Here is a 23,221-nt window from a genome sequence, read left to right on the forward strand (position 1 = left end):
AGTTCAAGTCCCAGCTGCTCTGCTTCCCATCCACTGTCACCCCAGTAAGAGACCCAGATGGAGTCCAGTCTCCTGTCTTCAGCCCCGATCCCAATGTTGCAGCCATTTGGAAGTGAACCAGAAAGTGGAAGATCTTTCTCTCTTTCTGTCTCTCCTTATCTCTCTGCCACTGTGTCTTTCAAATAAGTAAGCAAATATTAGTCAAAAAAGATTAAGGAAAAGAAACAATAAGCCAAAAGAAAAAAAATGCCCTCTATGACCAAGGTGAATCAAGGGGAAAGAATAAGAGAAAACACAAAGGAAAAATATTAAGAACAAAGAGAGGACACCACTAAATATTTTAAACAAGAAATAATAATATATTATTTAAAACTTCCAGGGATTTGATAGTGATGGAGGCTATGCATATATGGGGTCAGGTGGTTAATGGGAAATTTCTGTACCTTCCTCTCAATTTTGAAAAACAAACAACCTTTATGCTAAACTTAAAAACTACAAAACAGAGGCAGGCATTGTGGCACAACAGACTGAACCACCACTTGGACACCTGTCTCATTGTGCTGTCAGAGTGCTGTCAGAGCACTGGTTCAAGTCCTGGCGACTCCACTTCCAATCCAGCACACACACTCACACACAGACACACACAGCAGAGGCAGAATACCACAGGAGCACACACACAATGGAGGTGGACCACCCAGGAGCACACACACACACACAATGGAGGTGGACCACCCAGGAGCACACACACACACACAATGGAGGTGGACCACCACAAGAGCACACACACACAGGAGGCAGAACACCACAGGATCACACACACACACACACAATGGAGGTGGATCACCACAGGAGCACACACACACAGGAGGCAGAACACCACACTCACATACACACACACAAGAGGCAGAACACCACAGGAGCACACACATACACACACACTCACACACACACACAATGGAGGTGGACCACCACACTCACACACACACACAATGGAGGTGGACCACCCAGGAGCACACACACACACACAATGGAGGTGGACCACCCAGGAGCACACACACACACACAATGGAGGTGGACCACCACACTCACACACACACACACACAATGGAGGTGGACCACCACAGGAGCACACACACACACAGGAGGCAGAACACCACAGGATCACACACACACACAAGAGGCAGAACACCACAGGAGCACACACATACACACACACTCACACACACACGCACACACATCACTGCTGTCATCATGTGCCAGTGGAAGCAGCAAAATACAAACACCAGAACCACCAGAAAGACCCTCCCTCCAGCCATGCCCCTCTGTTGCCCTCTACTGGCCAAGCGTGGCACTGCACTTACTGCAAAGGACAAAAGCTTAAGGATCCAGCACCCACCATCTCAGCGCAGGTTACAGTGGCTGGGGTTGGAGGTCAGAAGCAACAAAGGGACAAAGGGACAGACAGACGGAAAAAGGGGGAGGATGGCCCCACCTGATTTAACAAGGCCAGCCTGCCTACCGTGGATACCAGAATTGGAAACAGACAACATGATCCCTTTCTCTGTCTCATGCACAGGGATCCTAAACAACAATCTTAAATAAAACATCAACAGACCAAACTCAGCAATACATAGGAACGCAATATGCTGCAACCACAAAACAGAATGGGTATCTAACAGAAAAATCTGCAGATGTAGTGTATTACATTTAGAGTTGAGGAAGCCAAACTATTTACAGCAGAAAGCAAAACGTTCAGAAAAAGTGAACATCTTATTCATGATCTTTTAGTGCTTTAGAAAACAAGGAAGTGAACCGGATAAAGGGAAGTTTACACAAAACTTAAGCAACAATTATACTCTATGGGAAAACATTCTTTAAAATGAAAAATAAAGACACCTATTATTACCATTTCTGATTGATACTATTCTAAAAGCCCTCATTAGCACAGTAAGCCAAGAAAAGCAGACACACAGGATCCAATACTGTGGTGCAGCAGGTTAAGCCACCACAACACTGGCATCCCATATCAGAGGGCCACTTGGAATCCCAGAAGCTCTGCTTCCAATCCAGCTCCCTGCTGATGCACCTGGGAAAGCAGTGGAATATGGCCCAAGTGCTTGGGACTCTGCCATTCACTTGGGAGATCCAGATGGAGTCCCAGGCTCCTGACTTGGGCCTGGCCCAGCCCTGTCTAATGCAGCCATTTGGAGAGGGAACCATGGATGGAAGCTCACTCTCTCTCTCTCTCCCTCCCTCCCTGCATGTGTATATGTGTATGTGTGTCTGTCTCTCTCTCACTTTGCCTTTCAAATAAATTAATAACCCTTTTTTAAAAGACGCATTGTAAAGCAACAAATAAAACTGTCCTTAAGTAATAAGTATATCCCAAGTAATCTACAGGTCAAATACTATAGTTAATAGGAGTACAGCAAGGTTGATGGATACTCATATTAATATTAAGTATTATCTTTATATTAGCAACAGTCAGGAAGAAAAAATAAATTTGAAAAATAGATGGTATGGCCGGTGCCGCGGCTCAATAGGCTAATCCTCCGCCTTGCGGCGCCGGCACACCAGATTCTAGTCCCGGTTGGGGTGCCGGATTCTGTCCAGGTTGCCCCTCTTCCAGGCCAGCTCTCTGCTGTGGCCAGGGAGTGCAGTGGAGAATGGCCCAGGTGCTTGGACCCTGCACCCCATGGGAGACCAGGAGAAGCACCTGGCTCCTGCCATTGGATCAGCGCAGTGCACACCGGCCGCGGCGGCCTTGGAGGGTGAACCAACAGCAAAAGGAAGACCTTTCTCTCTGTCTCTCTCTCTCACTGTCCACTCTGACTGTCAAAAAAAAAAGAAAAATAGATGGCATGAAACATAGGAGATACTCCCACAAAACAGCAAGACATGTAGGAAGAATATTTAAACATTACATAAGACCTAAATATGATGATTCAGAAATATCCTTGGGTTGGGCATCTCTATAAAAAGGCTTCCTAAGGATGCCAATTCTTCCTAGACTGATACATAGAGTCTCAAAATTCCTACGGAGATTTTTATAGAGCCAAACAAGGTAACTAATCTAAAAGGAAAAGGCCAAGGGCTGAGAAAAACCAAGAAAACGCACAAACACAAGATTCATTATAGAGCTACTAGTCATAAAGACAGGTGACACTGGAGCACAGAGATAGACATGACGTCCATAAGTGGACCCCACAAGGCTCACAGAGCTGGTATTGCGGAGAGATGGAGAAAGGACGGATATGGGTACAATAATTGATTAGTCACGGGTTTTTAAAAGATTTATTTATTTATTTATTTGAAAGGCAGAGTTACAGAGAGGCAGAGAGGTCTTCCATCCACTGGTTCACTCCCCAAATGGCTGCAACATCTGGAGCTGCACTGATCTGAAGCCAGGAGCCAAGAGCCTCTTTCGGGTCTCCCACACGGGTGCAGGGGCCCAAGAACTTGGGGCATCTTCTACTGCTTTTTCAGGACACAGAAGAGAGCTGGATTGGAAGTGGAGCAGCCAGGACTTGAACCAGAACCCATATGGGCTGCCTGCACCACAGGCGGTGGCTTTACATGCTTTGCCACAGCGCTGGCCCCTATTCACGTTTCTAAAAACTGGAATAGTACTACCTCATACCATCCACTTAATTTTAGGTCCACAAAAGAAGTAGAAGTCAAAATTATCAACAAGAAGCCAAAATGAGAAGGCAAAATTGTAGAAGACAACACAGGAGAATCGATTTCTGATTGCAGGTGAGGGAACACAAGGAGAAGCCAGGGGCCGAGGAAGACGTCTACAGTGTGTGATCTGAGGAGGGCTGTGTCTTCCCTTGCACATCACAAGGAAAAGACCAAAACAATAAACGCACCAAAAAAACATGAAGAGGAGGCACAAAGGAGTCACAGGAAGAGCCGTTCACTCTCATTCGTAAACAAGGACGCAAATGGAAGCCTCGTGGGGAGTTACCATTTCATACCCTCCAGCATCCAAACCCAGGTCCAAGGTGGATGACGGGAAAGCGCTCACCTGTCACTGGTAGGAGTGCAAACTGGCAGGACTATTTCAGAAAGCACTGTATTATCCCCCGAAACTAAACATGCCCGGAGCTATCACCCAGCACTTCCACTCCTTTCAGAACCGAGGGACACTGGCATGTCACCAGGACCCCTGCTGAGAACATCTGTGAACAGCCAAAGACCAGGAACCACACGACCGACTGGCCTTTCTGCCGCGGTGAAAATAAACAGAGCATGAGTGACACCAGTGAATATGGATGTCTTTAAGAGGCTTGGGTGAAAGAAACAAGACAAAGAGGAATACGGAGAGTGTGAGTCCACGTATATGAACCTTTTTAATAGGTAAAACAATACATCGTTAGGTGTACAGAATGTAGGTGGGACATGAAAGAAAGGCCAAGGGAAACACAACATTGACCACAACACAATCTGTGGCTCAGAGAGAAGGGATGTGATCAGTGAGAGGCACCCAGCAGGCGTCTAAGTTTGTAGTAACACGGCCAGCGTGGTGGCACAGAGAGTTAAGCAGCCACTTGCGAAGCTGGCATCCCAAAATGAGGCAGCAGTTTGAATCCCAGCCGCTCTGCTTCTGATCCAGATTCTAATGCATCTGGGAAGGCAGCAGAAGATGCCCAAGAGCTTGGGCCCCTGCACCCACGTGGGAGACACAGATGGAGGTCCAGGCTCCTAATGTTAGCCTGGCCCAGCCCTGGCTGTTGTCACTGCGAGTGACACCAGTGAACATGGATGTGGGACTAAACCAGTGGGTGAGATGGAACAGCTGCCTCTCTCTCTCTCTCTCGCTCTCACTCTCGCTCTCTCGCTCTGTCTCCTCTTTCTACCACTCTGCCTTTCAAATCAAATCATCTCCTACTAGGAGGTGAGTACACAGCTGCTGACCGCACTGCTCCTCTTTAAACCACAGGGTATTATCAGATACAGCGTATACATTTTTAAGAACACAGAACAGCTTGTTCAGTCACAATACTGCACTAGAAGCCCTCTCTCCGTCCTGAGTTAGCAGTCTCTCACTCCTTACAGCCCTAAGTAGCCAGAGACTACTGGCCTCGCTGCTGAATGCCAGGTCCCCTTTGGCCGTGTGTAGGCCCAGGCTGCCCTGTCCCACCCCAGCCCTCACCTGGACTAAGACGCACAGATTCCCACTTGTCATCAACAGTGATTCTGCTCCCTCCGGCAGCATTCCTCTGCCAGGAGGGGTAACCCAGCCTCGGCTGTGCCTGGCTTCTCATGGGGTGTCTCCTTTCTCTAACAGTCGTGTGCCATGGCTGCCGGATAACATCTTCATCTGTTTTGCACGGACTGCACAAGTCCAAGCTGGCAGGGGTGAGAGGGCAGGACTATCTCTGACACCTGACACCAAACCCCTCAGTGCCCCAGGCAGAGACAGCTACTGCCTGTCCCTGAGGTTTCCCACCGCCTGCTCCACTGTTCAGAACCCTCAGGAACCTTAGAGGACAGTAATGCACGGTGTAACCACGTGCAAAGATACACGGACGCGCAGGTCCGATGTACACCATTTCAGAACGTCCTTCAGAGCTGCCGTGTCTCCTTGGACCATCCGAGCCTCACACTCTGTCCTGTGAATGCTCTTTTGTTAGAAGCACGCACAGGGCCAGCCTTGGGGCACCGTGGGTTAACCACTGCCTGTGAAGCAGGCACCCCATATGAGTGACAGTCCAAGTCCCGGCTGCTCCACTTCTGACCCAGCTCCCTGCTAATGCACCTGGGAAGGCAGCAGAAGATGGCCCAAGTACTTGGGTCCCTGTACCCATGTGGGAAACCCAGATGGAGTTCCAGCTCCTGGCTTCAGCCCAGGCATTTGGGGAGTAAACCAGTGGATAGAACATCTCTGTCTCTCCCTTTCTATCTCTGTAACTCTGCCTTTCAAATAAATAAATAAATCTTTTTTTTAATAACAAAGCAAAGCATGGGGCCGGCACCATGACTCACTTGGTTAATCCTTCACCTGCGGCGCTGGCATCCCATATGGGCACCGGATTCTGTCCCGGTTGTTCCTCTTCCAGTCCAGCTCCCTGCTGTGGCCCGGGAGGGCAGTGGAGGATGGCCCAAGTGCTTGGGCCCTGCACCCACATGGGAGACCAGAAGGAAGCACCTGGCTCCTAGCTACAGATCGGCGCAGTGCTGGCCATAGCGGCCATTTGGGGAGTGAACCAACGAAAGGAAGACATTTCTCTCTGTCTCTCTTTCTCACTGTCTATAAATCTACCTGTCAAATAAATAAACAAACAAACAAACAAAAAAGCAAAACATACATAGACTGCAGAAAAGCAAATTTAGTGAGGTTTTTCATGAAATAAACTAAAAATATCTTTTTCAAAGCAAAACTGAAAGAAATTAAAAACCATTTAACTTAAATTGTCTTGCATGCTCATTTCATTAGGCCACATTTGCAATAGGACTATGTATCTTTAAAGCAGAAGTCATTTTTTGGGAAAACTTTTCTCTTCCACAATGAAAATGAAAAAAAATTTTAGGTTACAGCAAAGCAGAACAGATGACTTTGATGTTTTGTTTCAAGAGCAGAAATAACTTTTACCCTAGAAGGTAACACAGGAGGAAAACTGCATACGTCAAATTACCTGCATTATAACCGGCCTAAATTTATTTATTTTATTAAGGTTTATCTATTTAATTGAAATGCAGAGAAATCGTTTATCTATTTATTTATTTGCAGAGAAAGAGAGACAGAGACAGACAGACAGAGACAGAAACAGAGAGACAGAGAGAGACAGAGACAGACAGAGATACAGAGACAGAGAGACAGAGACAGAGAGAGAGAGACAGATACGGAGACAGAGACAGAGAGAGGCTTTGCATCCATGTTTCACTTCCCAGATAGCACGACAGCCCGGGGCTAGGCCAGCCCAAAGCTGGACCCAGGAGCCAGGAGCTTCTTCTGGGTCTCCCAAGTGGGTTGGGCCATCCTCTGCTGCTTTCCAGGTACATTAGCAGGGAGCTGGATTAGAAGTGGAGTGGCCAGGACAGTAACCAGCACTCATAGGGATGCCAGTGTTGCAGGTGGCAGCATAACCTGCTATAACCACAATGCCAGCTCCTGGCCTAATTTAAAAGGATGGTTTAAATTAAAGTAACAGGTATAAAATCCTGTTTTCATTGCAAAAATACTAAAAGAAAGCATGAGGGTATTTTTATATAATTTTAGGGTGCAGAACCCTTTTCTAAACAATATTCAGAGTGAGGAACCAGAAAGAGAAAAGACTACTAATTTTCTCCACACAAAAACATTAAAAGTTTTAAGCTACAGAAAGAACATCCCTTCAAAAAATTCAAAATACACGAGACAGGTGTCTCACCTGGCAGTTAAGATGCTCGCATCCCACATGGGAGCAGCCGGGGTCAGGTCCTGGCCCCACTCCTGGCTAAGGCAGGGAGAAGCAGGTAAAAGCTCAGCAGGGTCCCTGCCCCACACGTGGGGACTGGGACCCAGTTCCCCTCTTCCATTCCCGGCCCAGCCTGGCCCTGGCCGTTGCAGGTATCAGGGAATAAACCGGTTAAGGGAGATTCCTCTCTTCCCCACTCCGCCACCTGCCTCTACCACATGCAGTGCTGGCATCCCATGTGGGCACCAGTTCGGGTCCCAGCTGCTCCACTTCCAATCCAGCTGGCCTGGAAAAGCAGCAGAAGATGGCCCAGGTGTTTGGGCCCCTGCACCCACATGGGAGACCTGGAAGAAGTCCCTGGCTCCTGGCTTCGGATCGGCGCAGCTCCGGCCGTTGTGGCCAATTGGGGAGTGAACCAGCAGATGGAAGCCCCCCCCCCCTCTGTTTGCCTCTCCTCCTCTCTCTGTGTAATTGTGATTTTCAAGTAAAATAAATAAATCTTTTAAAATAATAATAATAATTTTTTATTTTTTTTATTTACTTGACAGATAGAGTTATACAGAGAGAGAGACAGAGAGAAAGGTCTTCCTTCCATTGGTTCACTCCCTTGATTGCCGCTATGGCCGGCACTGTGCCAATCCAAAGCCAGGAGCCAGGTGCTTCTTCCTGGTCTCCCATGCGGGTGCAGGGGCCCAAACACCTGGGCCATCCTCCACTGCCCTCCTGGGCCACAGCAGAGAGCTGGACTGGAAGAGAAGCAACCGGGACTAGAACCTGGCACCCATATGGGATGCTGGCGCCACAGGTGGAGGATTAACCAAGTGAGCCACAGTGCCGGCTCCAATAATAATAATTTTTTAAAGTCAAAAGAAAAAATAAATGTGGGGAAAGAAAATATTTACAACACCTTCCTATGTAAAGTTTCTTACAAACCAATCAACATTAGCTATAACCCAAGAGAAGAATGACAACGGCTATATACAGGCAGTTACAGAGAAAAATACATGTGGCTTATAGTGGGAAAAGACGCTCAGCCTCACTCATAAAGAAATCCCAGTCAGGCCGGCGCCGCAGCTCACTAGGCTAATCCTTTCTGCCTGTGGCACCGGCACACCGGGTTCTAGTCCCGGTCAGGGCACCGGATTCTGTCCCGGTTGCCCCTCTTCCAGGCCAGCTCTCTGCTGTGGCCCGGGAGGGCAGTGGAGGATGGCCCAAGTGCTTGGGCCCTGCACCCGCATGGGAGACCAGGAGAAGCACCTGGCTCCTGGCTTTGGATCGGCGCAGTGCGCCAGCCGTAGCAGCCATTTGGGGGTGAACCAATGGAAAAGGAAGACCTTTCTCTCTGTCTTTGTCTCTCACTGTCTAACTCTGCCTGTCAAAAAAAAAAAAAAAAGAAAGAAAGAAAGAAAGAAATCCCAGTCAAAGCAGGGAGAACCTATTTCTCACGTAACAGACTGGCAAAGACCCAGCAGGGTACGGCACACTGCGTTGTCAGCATCACAGGGAACAAGGTGCTCTCAAATCCAGGTGGTGACAACGTAAACCGGGGCAGCCCAGCAGAGGGCCATCTGCCAACAACTGTGAAAAGAACCGTGAGAGAAGCATGCACACTGTAACCCCGCGCTCCTCCAGGAACGCCCCCACACACGGAGGCTTTTCAAAAGGTTCATGGGAAATGGAATTCAAGATGTTTATTTTGGTGCAAAAAAAATTTAAATCCCTGCAGATGAAGTATCCTCAAAAAGTTCATGGGGGCCAGCGCTGTGGTGTAGCAGGTAAAGCCGGTGCCTGCAGGGCTGGCATCCCATATGGGTGCCGGTTTGAGTTGGCTGTTCCACTTCCGATCCAGCTCTCTGCTATGACCTGGGAAAGCAGTGAAAGGTGGTCCAAGTCCTTGGGACCCTGGGCCCACATGGGAGACCCAGAAGAAGCTCCAGGTTCCCAGCTTTGAACCTGCCCAGCTCTGGCCATTGTGGCCATTTAGGTAGTGAACCAGCAGGTCTGCCTCTGCCTCTCTGTAATGCTGTCTTTCAAATAAATAAACATAGCTTTTTTAAAAAGTTCATGAAAAATGCATATTATGAAAAAAAAGAACTCTGCATGGACTTCTAACTTCCTTTGTGCCAAAATAAATGAATCTTCTGATTCCATTTTCCACTACCTTTTCGAAGCACCCTCAAGTATGTGCAGGTGTATGCTTTTATACGTCCATGACCGCACACGCGTGGTAGATACAAGGGGCTGTATGTGCAGAGATGATTCCCGCACCACTGTGCATATAACAAAAGGCTAAAAACAGCCTGAGTGCTTTCCACTAGAGGACTATGCCAAAGAACGGTGTCACGTACAACGGAAAAGTTTTGCAGCCATTCCAACAAGGAGCAGGTGCCACTATGCCGCGATTGCTGAGATACCGTTATTAAGCGAACAAATGAAAGGGGATACAGGTCACACACACTTGTTTTTTAAGTGCTAGGGCACTGCGAATATACTGAGAAAATTTCTGTAAAACCAAGCAAGAAACTGCCAACATTGGCTGCTTGGGAGCAGGATTAGAGACACAACTGTCAGGGACCAGAGCAAAATGAAACTATGAGGCCCTTTGATCAAAGTTTGCTAAGAATCTCAAGACACGGCGGCAGAGTATGAAACCTAGCACAGGCCGGCACCGCGGCTCACTAGGCTAATCCTCCGCCTGCGGCGCCGGTTGGGGCGCCGGATTCTGTCCCGGTTGCTCCTCTTCCAGTCCAGCTCTCCACTGTGGCCCAGGTCCTTGGGTCCTGCACCCACATGGGAGACCACTTGGGGGGTGAACCAACGGAAGGAAGACCTTTCTCTCTGTCTCTCTCTCTCTCACTGTCTAACTCTGTCTGTCAAAAGAAAGAGAGAGAGAGAGAGAGAGAGAGAGAGAGAGAGAGAGAGAAGAAAGAAAGAAAGAAAGAAAGAAAGAAAGAAAGAAAGAAAGAAAGAAAGAAAGAAAGAAAGAAAGAAAGAAACCTAGCACAGGCACCTCCTGAGCTTGGTCCTGTGGCACAGCCCAGTCGCAGGCCCGTGGAGCAGGCCTGGCAGGGGGAAGGGGCCAGAGAGACAGGTGCCAGACCTGGCGGGAACAGTCACGGCAGACCCTTTGCAGCCACTTTAATTTCTCCATGTGTGCATTAATTTATTTTGTAAAAATCACATCAGAAGTACTCACTACCACTGCCATCATCCCGCGTTCTACTTTTCCTCATCCAGGAAGAGCCCCAGTTCTCACAAACCTGAGTTAGGTAGAGGGAGGGAGGCTGGAGAGGGGGGATTCTTGCTTCCAGAGGAAAACCCTGTGGACAGGAGAGCCGGATGGGGCCGGATGTGCCCCCTCAACAGTGCTGACCACATGAAGATGGTTTGAAAACATTCCCACAGCCATGGGGCTTCTGGCAACCTCCTTGACGATGCCAATACAGCCCCGTGAGTTCACACAGCCTGGTGCTGGGGAGAACAGCGCCCCCCTCACACCCATGTCCACTTGGAGCCTCAGAAAGTGGCCTGATTTGGACACAGGACCTTGACAGACGCCACTGGTTGTATGATCAGGTCATACTAGGTCTGGGTGAGCCCCACGGCAAAACTGTTGTGCTTCTGAGCGGGCCAAGTGAACACAGGGAGGGTGCGGTGTGAAGACAGAGGCAGGGGCTGGAGTGACCACTAGCAAACCACAGAAGTCAGGGGAGACACAGGACAGACTCTCCCTATGACCTCCACAGCCAACCAGAACCCCGAGAAAGCGCCCTCCTTTCGTTCTGATCCTCTGTGACAGCACCCGCAGGGGGACCCACACGAGCCCCCCACCACAAGCCACGCCTGCTTCAGTTCCGAGGTGCGTGAGCCTTGCTTTGAAAGAGCACACTTGACTTTGTGAGCGCCCCGGTCTCCATGGGGGCCGCTCGGCGGCTCTGCCCTAGTGTGGAGCCAGCCACAGGCGCCAGCTCAATGAATCAGCGTGGATGTGAGCCAGCGCCATTGAATTTGCTGAGACCGACAGGGGCAGGGATTGGGCCTCTGGCTAGAGCTGGATGACAGGTACTTTGGAAGAAAGTATTAAAAAGAAAATTTAATAATAAGGAAAACCTTCCCTAGGGAACTGACTGTGCTGTGTAGCTGAGTTCAGGCCCCTGCACCTGCTCCAGCCCTCAGCCGCAGCACACACGGGGTGATCCCCGATGTGCCGGGGCCTCCTTGCTCATCAGAAACCACCTGGACAGCTTACGCCTCCCCGCACGGAGCACAGCTCTCGTCTGCTCATGCCCTCTGGGTCTTTCATCCTCACTGCATGTATTTCTGAGGTACAGTATGATAATCCAATCCATGCAGAAAACATACAACGATCAAATCGGGGTAGGAAGCACTTCCGTCTCCATACACAGATTTAAATGTTGGGACTAACGTGACAACTGTGTGCGCTTCTGGGGTTCAAGGTCAGGTTTGAACACATGCAGGCCGTGTATGCTGATCCAATCAGGATAATTACCATCAGCTCCTTGCCGCTATTCACCCGTGGAGCCTTGGAGCTCCTCTCTGTCTATTCAAAAAATACATAACAGGGGATTGTGAATCAGAGTCGGCCCACCGTGGTGGGGGCCCAGGACAACTCCTCTGACTGTGTTCTGGTGTCTGTCATCCACCCCCTCCATCTCCCTCACCCCGACTCGAGCCACCACGATTCTGCATTCAGATCAGCATTTTGGTCCTCTGATTTTTTTTTTTAATGTTTCGTTTCAATAATTTGATCTATTAAGTATAGTCTGTAAACTCTGAGGCAGAAGTGATTTTGTGCCCAAATAAACTATTAAATGTATAAAATAAAAGTGCTGTTGTAGTCACAGTGTCCAAAACAGTTCTGTTTATACAAATGTATTTTGTATTAATGGTATGACTTTACCTGTGGGGCTGGCATCACAGCACGGTGGGTTAAGATGCCTGTGACACTGCCATCCCATGTGGGCTCTGGTTTGTGTCCCACTTCCTCCACTTCGATCAGTTCCCTGCTAATGCATCTGGGAAAACAGTGGAAGATGGCCCATGATGCTTGGGCCCCTGCATCCACGTGGGACCTGCATCCACGTGGGAGACCCGGAGGAAGCTCCTGGCTGTGTCCTGGCCCATCCCTGGTTGCGGCCATCAGGGAAATAAACAAGTGGATGGAAGATCTCTCTCTCTCCCTCCCTCCCTCCCTCTAACTCTGCCTTTCAAACAACAGATACATCTTTAAATTTAAAAAAGACTGTACTTCTGCAAGTCAGTGTTTATTAAAGTGAAACTTACCTTGCCTCCAGAATTGAAGAGAATCCCCTTCTAACTAATGCTAACCTCAGTTCTCCAAAATAAACTAAGGTGCCTAAAATCATCCAAAAAACTTCTGAATCATGTTCCCACAGTTCTCTGAATCCTAAATACTGATTAACCACCATGGACCTACCATCCAGGAATTAGGTGCAAGACATAGGTTAAGACTACAAATGCTGTCTCAAAATTAATCTACTTTTAAAAAATTGGGGGACTTGCAGGGCCAGTATTGTAGTGCAGCAGGTTAAGCAGAGCTAGCATCCCATATGGGCACCAGGCAAGTCTGGTCCAGCTCCCTGCTAATGTGCCTGGGAGAGCAGCTGGAGATGGCCTAAGTGTTTGGGTCTTTGTACCTATGTGGGAGACCCGGATGAAGCTCCTGGCTCCTGGCTTCTGCCAGCCGCAGGCATTTGGGGGAGTGAATCAGTGGAAGGAAGATCTCTCTGTGTCTCTCCCCCTCTCTCTCTCTCTCTAACTCTGCTTTTCAAATAAATAAATAAATTTTTAAAGAAAAAAAGACTTCCGACAAACACACACACACACACGCACACACGGGTTTTCCTAGGACCGGAGACTCACCCCACAGTACTGCTCTTCATTGAAGATCTGGGGAGGCAAGGGGATCCCGTTCTGCGGTTTCTTCTCCCCGGGAACATTCTCTCGCATCCACTTCCTGTTGTCCTCATCCCCAGCGATATCCAACTCCTTAAAGTCGATCTTATTTGCTTCCAGGAAGCCCACCACCTCCTGCTGCTTCTTCCTGATCTGCCCCAGAGGAGAGAACGCAGTCACGAACTGTTTTCACAAAGTGTCCTGTGTGCCCAGCCCTTTCTCCAGGGCTTCCATACAACACTGATAGTTTCATTAGGTATTCAGACAAGGAAAACGTAAATCACACCTCTTTGTTATCAATGACCAACAGAGCAACTACTTAAATTCTGGCATTTACTATCAATGCTTAATTCATGGTATAATCAACTGAGTCATTGTGACACAGCAGGTTAAGCTCCCAGCATCCCATAACAGAGTCTCCGTATTCTATTTCCAATCCAGCTTCCTGCTAATGTGTCTGGGAAAGCAGTGGAAGATGGCCCAAGTGCTTGTGCCTCTGCCACCCATGCTACTTAGATGGAATTTTGGCTCCTGGCTTCAACCTAGCCGACCTGGCTGTTGCATTCATTTGGGGAGTGAACCAGAAATGGAAGATTCTCTCTCTCTCTCTCTCTCTCTCTCTCTCTATATATATATATATATATATATATATCTGTCAAAAAATTAATTAATTTTGGGGGCCAGTGTTGTGGCATAGCAGGTAAAATGGCCGCCTGCAACACTGGCATCCCATATGGGTGTAGGTTCCAGTCTTGCTTCTCCACTTCCCACCCAGCTCCCTGCTAATATGCCTGGGAAAGCAGTGGAAGATGGCCCAAGTGCTTGGGCCCCTGCACCCAAGTGGGAGACTTGGAAGAAGCTCCTGGCTCCTGGCTTTGGCCTGGTCCAGCCCTGGCCATTGTGACCGTTTGAGAAGTGAACAGGCAGATGGAAGATATCTCCCTCTCCCTCTCCTCCTCCCTCTCCCTCTCCCTCTCCCTCTCCCTTTCACTGTAACTCTGCCTTTCAAATAAAAAACATCTTTTTCAAAAGTAATTAATTTTTAATAAGTAAATTTTAATAAATAAATTAAAACTGAGGATAGAAGAGTTCTGATTAAGAAGCAAAACAATAATTTACCTTGAACTGAAAATACCAAGAATACCCATACTAAAACACATTTCATTCAAAGTTATGAAAATAGGAGTATGAGTCCCCAGCTCACGCCTGACGACTCTCTGTGCCAGCTGCTGTTCCTCCTTCCGCAGAATCAACTGCAATCATGTCCTCTGTCTGTTCAAAGAAGCCACTCTCGGAACTGGGAGATGCCACCTTTTAGAAACACTGGTGTCAAGTCACAGCACACCCTGGGCCCTCCTTTAAGAATCCCCAGGGAGAGGCCGGCGCCGCAGCTCACTAGGCTAATCCTCCGCCTTGCAGCGCCGGCACACCAGGTTCTAGTCCCGGTCGGGGCACCGATCCTGTCCCGGTTGCCCCTCTTCCAGGCCAGCTCTCTGCTGTGGCCCGGGAGTGCAGTGGAGGATGGCCCAAGTCCTTGGGTCCTGCACCCACATGGGAGACCAGGAGAAGCACCTGGCTCCTGCCACCGGATCAGTGCGGTGCGCCGGCCGCAGCGCGCCGGCCGCAGCGGCCATTGGAGGGTGAACCAACGGCAAAGGAAGACCTTTCTCTCTGTCTCTCTCTCTCTCACTGTCCACTCTGCCTGTCAAAAAAAAAAAAAAGAATCCCCAGGGAGAAACTCCCCAAAGGTGTAATCAATAAGACAATCAATGAGCAGTTATTTATAGGCTCTCCCAGCTGACCAGACATTGAGCTAAGAACTTGATGTGAACAGGCTCTCAAACTGCTTAATTGGGTGAGAAAAAAATGAAAAGCAGTCCTTTGTGCAACACAGATCTAGAACGTGGTAGGGGTGATAAAGAAGCAAACACATGGCCACTTTTATGAGTAAGATAGAAATTTTAAATGTTTTTACTCTGACACCAAACTATTGACATTTGAATGGTTTAAAGTCCTTTGAATAGAATACAGTCCAATAACAAGTCCTTGGAGATGATTTCCAGGGGCAAGGACCCTGGTTACTTTCCTGTGGCCAGCTGGTCAGTACAAGAACTGGACTTGGGGCCCACAGTCAATGCTGTACAGGGATATGCAGTCCCAAAGCTCACGTCTAGATTCTATACTTTTTTTAAAGATTTATTCGTTTTTATTTTTATTTATTTGAAAGGCAGAGAGAGTTAGAGAGAGGGGGAGAGACAGAGAAAAAAGAGAGATCTTCCATCCTCTGATTCACTCCCCAAATAATCAACACAGCCAGGGCTGAACCAGGTCAAAGTCAGGAGCCCGGAACTCCCATGTGGGCACAGGGCCCCCAGCACGTGGACCATCTTCCACTGCTTTCCCGGGTGCCTTAGCAGGGAGCTGGATCGGAAGTGGAGCAGCCGGACTTGAATCAGCACCCATATGGGATGTCAGCATCACAGGCAACATAACACTGTGTGGCGTGTGTTATCCCTCATGCCTAGGTTTAAACCCTCCTCTGATCAGATCCAGCCCACACTGGCCCCCTCCCCACAAACAGCCACCGCCTCAGGGGCTATCTCCTCTCAGACCCCACAGCCGACGGCAACCTTGTTTCCCTCCGTCACACTGTCCTATCTTCAGTAAAAGTCTTTCCTGCTTTTAAACGGCTGCCTCCTCACCTTCTTAGAACCCTCAGAGAAGGACCCTCTCTGGTGATCCTCGGGGCCCCACGAACAAGAACTGCGCTTCCCCAGCGAGGCGCCCTCCTCTGTGGCTTGGCTGCAAGTGCTCCAGGCCCACCACTCCTTTGCCCAGAGACTGGGTTCCAAATTCCACAGCTTCGCAGCTGGCTGAGCACTGGGAACTCTCATCAACCCTGATGACAGGGTCTGCACCAATCATTATGTCTAATTAATCGGGTTCTCTACACCCTCTTTCCAGCCTGCCCACGACTATGTGTGACATTTTATCAATTCCTCATTCCCCAGGACATTTTCAGAGATCACCTTGCTGCTTCCAAAAGACAACGTGTCCTCTTTGAAAGCAGGTTTGCTTTTGATGAGAAGTTCCCAAGGCAACCCCCTTTATGCTGCCCAAATCCCTATGTTCCCCTCCTCCAAAACCCCTCTCAGAGTCACTGTCAGGAGCTCAGATCAGCCCAGGAGGCAGCCGGCCCCAGTCCAGGCCACTTCCCCAACTTTGCTTCCATTTCCATTACCCACACCTCAGGACTTGGGGTGGGATGGAAAAGGGATTACATCTTATTTCACAACTTCTGAAGAGAGGAAAATTCTCTCCAAAAGTCCTGAGTGCATTCTTCCATTAGAAGGAACCATCAGTCCTGGTGCCTCACGACAGCAAAAGCACCCAGGACAGGGAAGGGGCTGTGGGATGCAGGGACGCTGCGTCACTGCCACTTCCCAGCCCCCACCCCCAACACACACCCCCGAAGAAAGGGAGAAGAAAAAGGAAGAGTGGGAAGAGGTGGCAAGGGAGCCCATGATCCTGACGCTCTGCAGTTGGCTCGGGCTCTGCCTCCCCTAGCGTGGGACCTGGGTGGGACCCTGATCAAGGAGCTCCTACCCCTCATGTGGTGCAGTTCTTCTCCACGTGGCACGTTGCCTGCTGAGCTGACCCGAGGGGACACAGCCTCAGCTCTCCCTCTGCAACCTCAAGGCTGGGCTATGCAGTACCCACTCCCCTCTCTCTCTTCCCTGTGCCCCTTCTCCACCCTTCCGAGTGCCCTGGGACCAGGCCAGCTCCAAGGCCGCACTGCCTGTGCTGGGTGGCGGCTCTGCAGGATCTGGGGGTAGCTGGGGTCAGTATCACTAGAGCCTCTGGGACTTCAGCAGAGGCTCGGAGAGCTCCGTTTTCCTATCCTGTCACGTTTGCTCATCAGCAATCAGCAAGTGCTGTTCTCTGACCTCTGGTCACCCGGCCACTGTGAGTTACTCCAACGTGTCGGTGTGATCTGACAGCGGTGCCTCTTGGTGCCACTCGCTTGTCATCTCCCATTCATTGTCTCGTACAGTTAGGAGCCTTTCCAACTGAGGTCACTGTACCACAGGAGAAAGCACACTGGATTGGAGTCACAAACAACCTGTTTCCATCCTAGCCCAGAAGCTTGCTCTCTGAGCAAAGGCTCTGCTCTTCAGTTTCCCCATCTGCAACACGGACGTAGCAAAGCCCCTCTTGAGGGGTGACAACTCAGTAAGACTATACATGGAGAAGCTTTCGTACTCTGGGCCCAGAGCTGCACAGTCAGGCCCCCGGCACACTGTTATCCTGGCTGCTCCACTTCCAATCCAGCTCCCTGCTAATGAACTTGGGAAAGCAGAGGACAATGGCCCAAGGTGCTTGGGCCCCTGCCACCCATGTGGGACACCCAGATGGAACTCTGGACTCCTAGCTTCGGCCTGGACTAGCCCCAGCCATTGTGGCCATCGGAAATGAAACAATGGATGGAAGCTCTCTGCCGCGCTCTGCCTTTCAAATAAATCATTTTTTTTATGAACAGAAATTCTTCCATTGATGTGGTTTTGAACAGTTCTTATGATACCTAGTGGTTATAGGCCCAGATCTACTAAATATTAGCTGGTAATTATAATAACTCTAATCAATGTCAGTTAACACTAATAATTGTAAAAATTACACTAGTGATACTAACAGTGGTCAGCAGTTATAAGATTGACTAACAACTCTAATACTTTCTGAGGACTGGGTAATCACTCGACACTGCAGCCTGGATTTCATAATTCCTCATGACAACGCCATGAGGCAGGTACTATTCTTATCCTCATTTTACAGACAAGGAAATTGAGGCTTAGCAAGGTGAAATACCTTTCCCAAGGTCGTGAAGCTACAGTGGCCCTGGAACATGCACTTAGGCAGCCAGAATTAACTTCGCCTTTCCAGGAGCCTGGAATGAAGGGCATCCTTCCAGGTCCTCCGAGGCTCCCAGACTTTGAAAGTGTGGGACATCCCATAAATGCAAGCAATCTGCGCATGTGTTCACTGCCAGAGCCACAAGACACGGAGCCGACAGAGGATGGGCAGGTGAGGGGTAACAGTTTCAGCAATGAGCATGAACAACAGATTTAAAGTTCATCAATGCCATTTTCCTTCAATATTTTTGTATTTGCTACAGGTCAACTCAAAGATTTTGCAGTGGTCAAGAGTCATGGAACATTTTTCAGAGTTGTACACCTGGGATTTTTACTCGTCTTTTTCTGTTAACCTGTTCCCGGGATCACTAAGACAATCGCAGGTGGCGAGTGCTCAGGGGGCCCCAGAGCTCCTTTTCCTGCTCTCCCTCACCGCCTCTGAGAACCATGTGAACTTTCAGGCTGGGAGAGGCGGCTCTCAGCAGCCAGGGATACTCCAGCCAGCATCTTGCCTTGGGAACCCACTTAAAGGCAACAGCGATTCTCAGGGACTCGACATAAAAGGAAACAGCCCCCTTGCCCATCTCCAGCTCTCAAGATTAATATGAGTGCTAGCAGCCTTGCTAACTTCTGCCAAATGCTGGCCGAAATGTCAGTCCCAGGTGGACACCACAGGAGCAAAGCTAAAGCCAAGGTCCAAGTCATTTCCTAGGAGGAACGGCCCTTCGATCTCCCGGGTGACCCAGCACCGGTCTGTGCTGAGCAAAAGGCAGCCCAGCATCACAGGGTGGGTGGTCTCAGACCAGACCACCCAATGTTATGGAGGTTGGCTTTTAATTCCTATTTTAGGGCTGCCTGAATTCCCAGAGTGTTTAAAAATGTGCTCTGATTGCTGTGACATCATCTTCCTCAAATACTAGAATTACACACGTTAACTTTATACTTTCTGTACAGTCATATCGCATGTACAAGTAATTACACCCAGGAATCATCTTAGCAATCTGGCTCATCACACACTCTAAACCGCCTTCAGAGTCATTTATTCGCAACTTTAAATTAATCTAAGTCTTGTAGAATGAATGGCAGAAACCCTCTCCCGAAAAAAAAAAAAAAAAATCTGTGATTCCATCACATGCAACAGCAACAAATCACACGTTAAAAACTCCAGCGCCAACAAACACGCCTCCTGCCCCCAGCCCCCCTGCACGCCAGCTGTCCAGATCACACGCTTCACACGCTCTCTCAGCACCACGAAAACAAAGCGAGGGGTGCCCACGCTCACTGCAGGGTGCAGCTGACTGATGGGCGAAAGAGAAACTAAGGCCGAAGCTGCGCTGCGCCACTCTGGCTCCTTCTGCTCCCAGCCCTGGGTCACCCAGAAAGTAGACGAGGAGGGAAGCCCCACGGACACCACCAGACACCTACCGCTATGGACCCAGAAGATGTGGCCACAAACACTTTGATAACCATGTCGATAGCCGGGCGGGAGGCCTGCCCCCAACACACCCCTGTGAGGGAACGCGTCGCCAGACAAATCCTGACGGGGACAGGGACAGGCCAGTGCCAGTTGCGGGCTGGCGGCTGCCCAGGGCTGCACTGAGGGCCCACCCCTCCCTCCACGACTTAAGAGGTGCTGCCTCCCCGAGGAGCACAGAAGCACCTCAGGCTTCCCCCTCCATTGGCCCCGGGAATATTTTGGGATCTGTCAGGAAAATATTTGATTGGTTGATAAAAGCAGCCTCTGGACCCTTTATCACTCCACATGCCCAACAGCACTCCCTAAAAGGCCAGGCTGCGCAGCGCGCCAATCACAGGCCAGGAGCAAAGGGAAACCAGAAAGGCAGTGGGGAGGAGCCCCTGGGGGCTGGACGAGCCCAGAGGACACCCCCTCGGCTGGCCAGGAGTTGGCTGCAGCCACCGCGCTTCGGGCAAGCAAACCAGAAGGGTCGGAACACCCTCCGAAGCTTGTCAGTAACAAGCAGATTCCTTGTTTCAAAATCTGCCGGCAATTTTTTTAATTCCGTAAGCACTCATACAATACAAGTCGCCTTAGCGGTGGCCTGTGTCCAGTTTTCACCCTCTGCCACCTGTTTCTCTTAAAGCCCAGGAACCCATACCCCAGACGAGGCGGGGACCAGCCACCGGCTTGTCAGCCCTGAGGACAGCGGTGAGCAATGGCCCCGACTGCGTGAAGGACGGCGAGGGGAGAAAGAATCAGTGGGGTGTTTGTACCGGGCTCTCCCCTGTCTTGTTTATGTAGATCATTAGAACTGTGCTAAAGTGAGAGGAAGATCCGTCTGCTGAAGAAGCCCAAATGCCAGCTGCCCAAACTCTTCGGAAGTTTCAGACTCGAGATCCAGGGCATCAGCCACAGTGTGGTTTACACCAAACCCTGGGAGACGCGCAGTCTTCTTAAGTAACTGAGTGTCCCCGGCCACTCATCATGAAGGCGGTGGCACTGCTCTCCTGGAGCAGGGAGGAGTACTGACATTTAACTTCCGGCTTCAACATGCAAAGTTAACTTCCCCAAACTTCGGTCCTTGGTGAAGATGGTTAATGGTTCTCTAAATTTAAGTCACTAGAATTGTAAATTTTATTTTATTTATTTTTTTAATTTTTTTTTATTTTTTGACAGGCAGAGTGGACAGTGAGAGAGAGACAGAGAGAAAGGTCTTCCTTTGCCGTTGGTTCACCCTCCAATGGCCGCCGCGGTTGGCGCGCTGCGGCCGGCACACCGCGTTGATCCAATGGCAGGAGCCAGGTGCTTCTCCTGGTCTCCCATGAGGGTGCAGGGGCCCAAGCACTTGGGCCATCCTCCACTGCACTCCCTGGCCACAGCAGAGAGCTGGCCTGGAAGAGGGGCAACCGGGACAGAATCCGGTGCCCCGACCGGGACTAGAACCCGGTGTGCCGGCGCCGCAAGGCAGAGGATTAGCCTAGTGAGCCGTGGCACCGGCCCGTAAATTTTATTTTAAACCCCAAAGATTATACATCATTTTTTACTTTCATTTTCTCATGTATTTTCAAACCTTCTATTTTTTCACACGGAAATTGTGTATCTTCCACCTTAAAGCCTGTCACATGAGCATGCCTTTTATTCTGCAAATCTCAAGAAAGCAATGTTAGGCAATTTCTCAATGATGTTGCAAGTTAGCGACATAACCACAGCTGGATTCCCATGATCTCCCAAGGGTACGCATCCCCTGGTCCTACAGGGTAGGAGCTGCCTCCACAGATGACACCTGCAAAGCCAGGAGAAACACGCTGCCCTCCTGCTGAGACGCCAGCTGTGCTTCTTAGCTATTACCCACATGCCAAGTCTGCTTAGGAGCTTTGCGCAAACCTCCCCAAACCTGGGCTCCAACATGACCCCCGCTCACAACGACCTGGAGGTAAACAGGAAGTCCCACCCATCACTTGACCCCTACCCTGTTCTCTCCACACCACATCACACCACACCACCTCCTGGGGCACTGCCCACAAACTCCTAGTGCTCCCTTCTATGTCACTATGGGTTCTTTGTAAGGAGTTTACTCTGTTAGAAAGTTTTGAAAATGTTCACATGCGGAAGGTGGAATTCTTGCTGGAAGAACCTTTTATTACAGTAAAAGGGTTATTACACTAAACCTTCAGGTCATTGCAACGGCAAACCTTCCAAATGAGCCTTAAAATAACATCTAGCAAGTCTCTGACGTACAAAACCCACTCCAGACAGGAGCTGCGGAACCCAGTCAAGAAGCAGGCAGTCACTGAACAGCTCAGTTCGATGTGTTTAAGTCAAATAGCGGCACTTTTTGGCTTGGCCTCCCTTTGATTACAAAAGTAAGAGGTACTGGCTCCACACTTTGCCAAGATTCTCAGATGATCTCGCAATAAATGATACCAGCTGTTACAGTTTGGTTTATGTAACTTCGTGGGTAACCTACAGTGACAGGCAAAGGGACATGTTTGTTAATGTGGAATGCCGTAAGTAATCACCATATGACTACACTGGGTTTGATAAGGGCACTAAATAGGGAGTTAGGCAGGTATAAATGAAGCTGGAAGAACTTTTTCATAATTTCTGTGTAGCACTGCATGGTAACTTCACCTGGCCATTGAGGCTATTTGTGGGGTAAACCAGCAGATGGAAGACCGATTCTCTCTCTCTCTCTCTCTCTCTCTCAAGACTTTATTTGAAAGAATTACAGATAGAGAGAAGCTGAGGCAGGGGAAGACCTCTTTTTGCTCCTGACCACACTTGGAGGTACTGCTCAGACTCCTCCCTCTCCCCTTATCCTCTCCTTCTCTCCTTCCCCTTCCCCTCCCCCTCTCAGGCAACCCTTGGGCCCACTCATGATGAGTATCTCTCCTTGTGGGGCAGCCCACACTCACATGTGCATGTACGTTCACTCTCACTTTGAAATAAATCTTGTTCTCACTCACTCGCCCGCTGTATCATGCCTCCACTTTGAATTCTTACGCCTGTTGGGGGCAAGAAAGGGGAGTGAAGGTCCCGGTACACAGGCCCGAGTCAGTTCCACCCCACGTGTAAAGCTGACTTCCCGTTCTTACGCAGCAGGGACGCATTCTCACTAGAAAACCGCCCTTTGGTCCACCACATCCTGGATGCTGCGGTAGAGCTTTCTCTGTTCTTTCATTTCCTGTCCCCATTCCCTTATTACACATAAAGTAACTGGTGTGTGTGCACAAGGGTATTGCGGTTTTGTTTTTTTTTTTTTTTCTAACTAAATGACGAATGGTATATTTTCACTGACATCAAATGAAGAAGGAATGGGGAAAAACACTGGTTCTCTGAAAATATCCCCTTTCTCCATGAGTGGCATGCTCATTCAACCCTTCATATACGTTAGTTATTTTGCTCTGTTTTAACAATAACAACCAAAACACACACACACACACACACACACAAATCCTTGCAGACTTTGGAGAATTTGTTTTTTCATTTATTATTGTAAAAACAAGAGCAATTTT

At 49.3% G+C, this 23,221-nt stretch overlaps 1 protein-coding gene across 1 annotated transcript in view; it reads right to left on the reverse strand.

Annotated features, from left to right (window-relative positions):
- The window catches only part of SH3BGR (SH3 domain binding glutamate rich protein), a 63,964-nt gene extending 44,128 nt beyond the window's left edge, over nt 1-19,836 (reverse strand). The window contains exons 1-2 of the mRNA XM_062204893.1: nt 19,673-19,836; nt 13,308-13,493 (exon numbers count right to left, since the gene is read on the reverse strand). Coding sequence (XP_062060877.1) covers nt 13,308-13,493; nt 19,673-19,717 — 231 coding nt within the window. The 5' untranslated portion in view covers nt 19,718-19,836. The remainder of the gene's footprint in view (nt 1-13,307; nt 13,494-19,672) is intronic.
- Between the last annotated feature and the right edge of the window lie 3,385 nt (nt 19,837-23,221).

The sequence above is a fragment of the Lepus europaeus genome, chromosome 2 (genome assembly GCF_033115175.1).
Source record: "Lepus europaeus isolate LE1 chromosome 2, mLepTim1.pri, whole genome shotgun sequence".
NCBI lineage: Eukaryota > Metazoa > Chordata > Mammalia > Lagomorpha > Leporidae > Lepus > Lepus europaeus.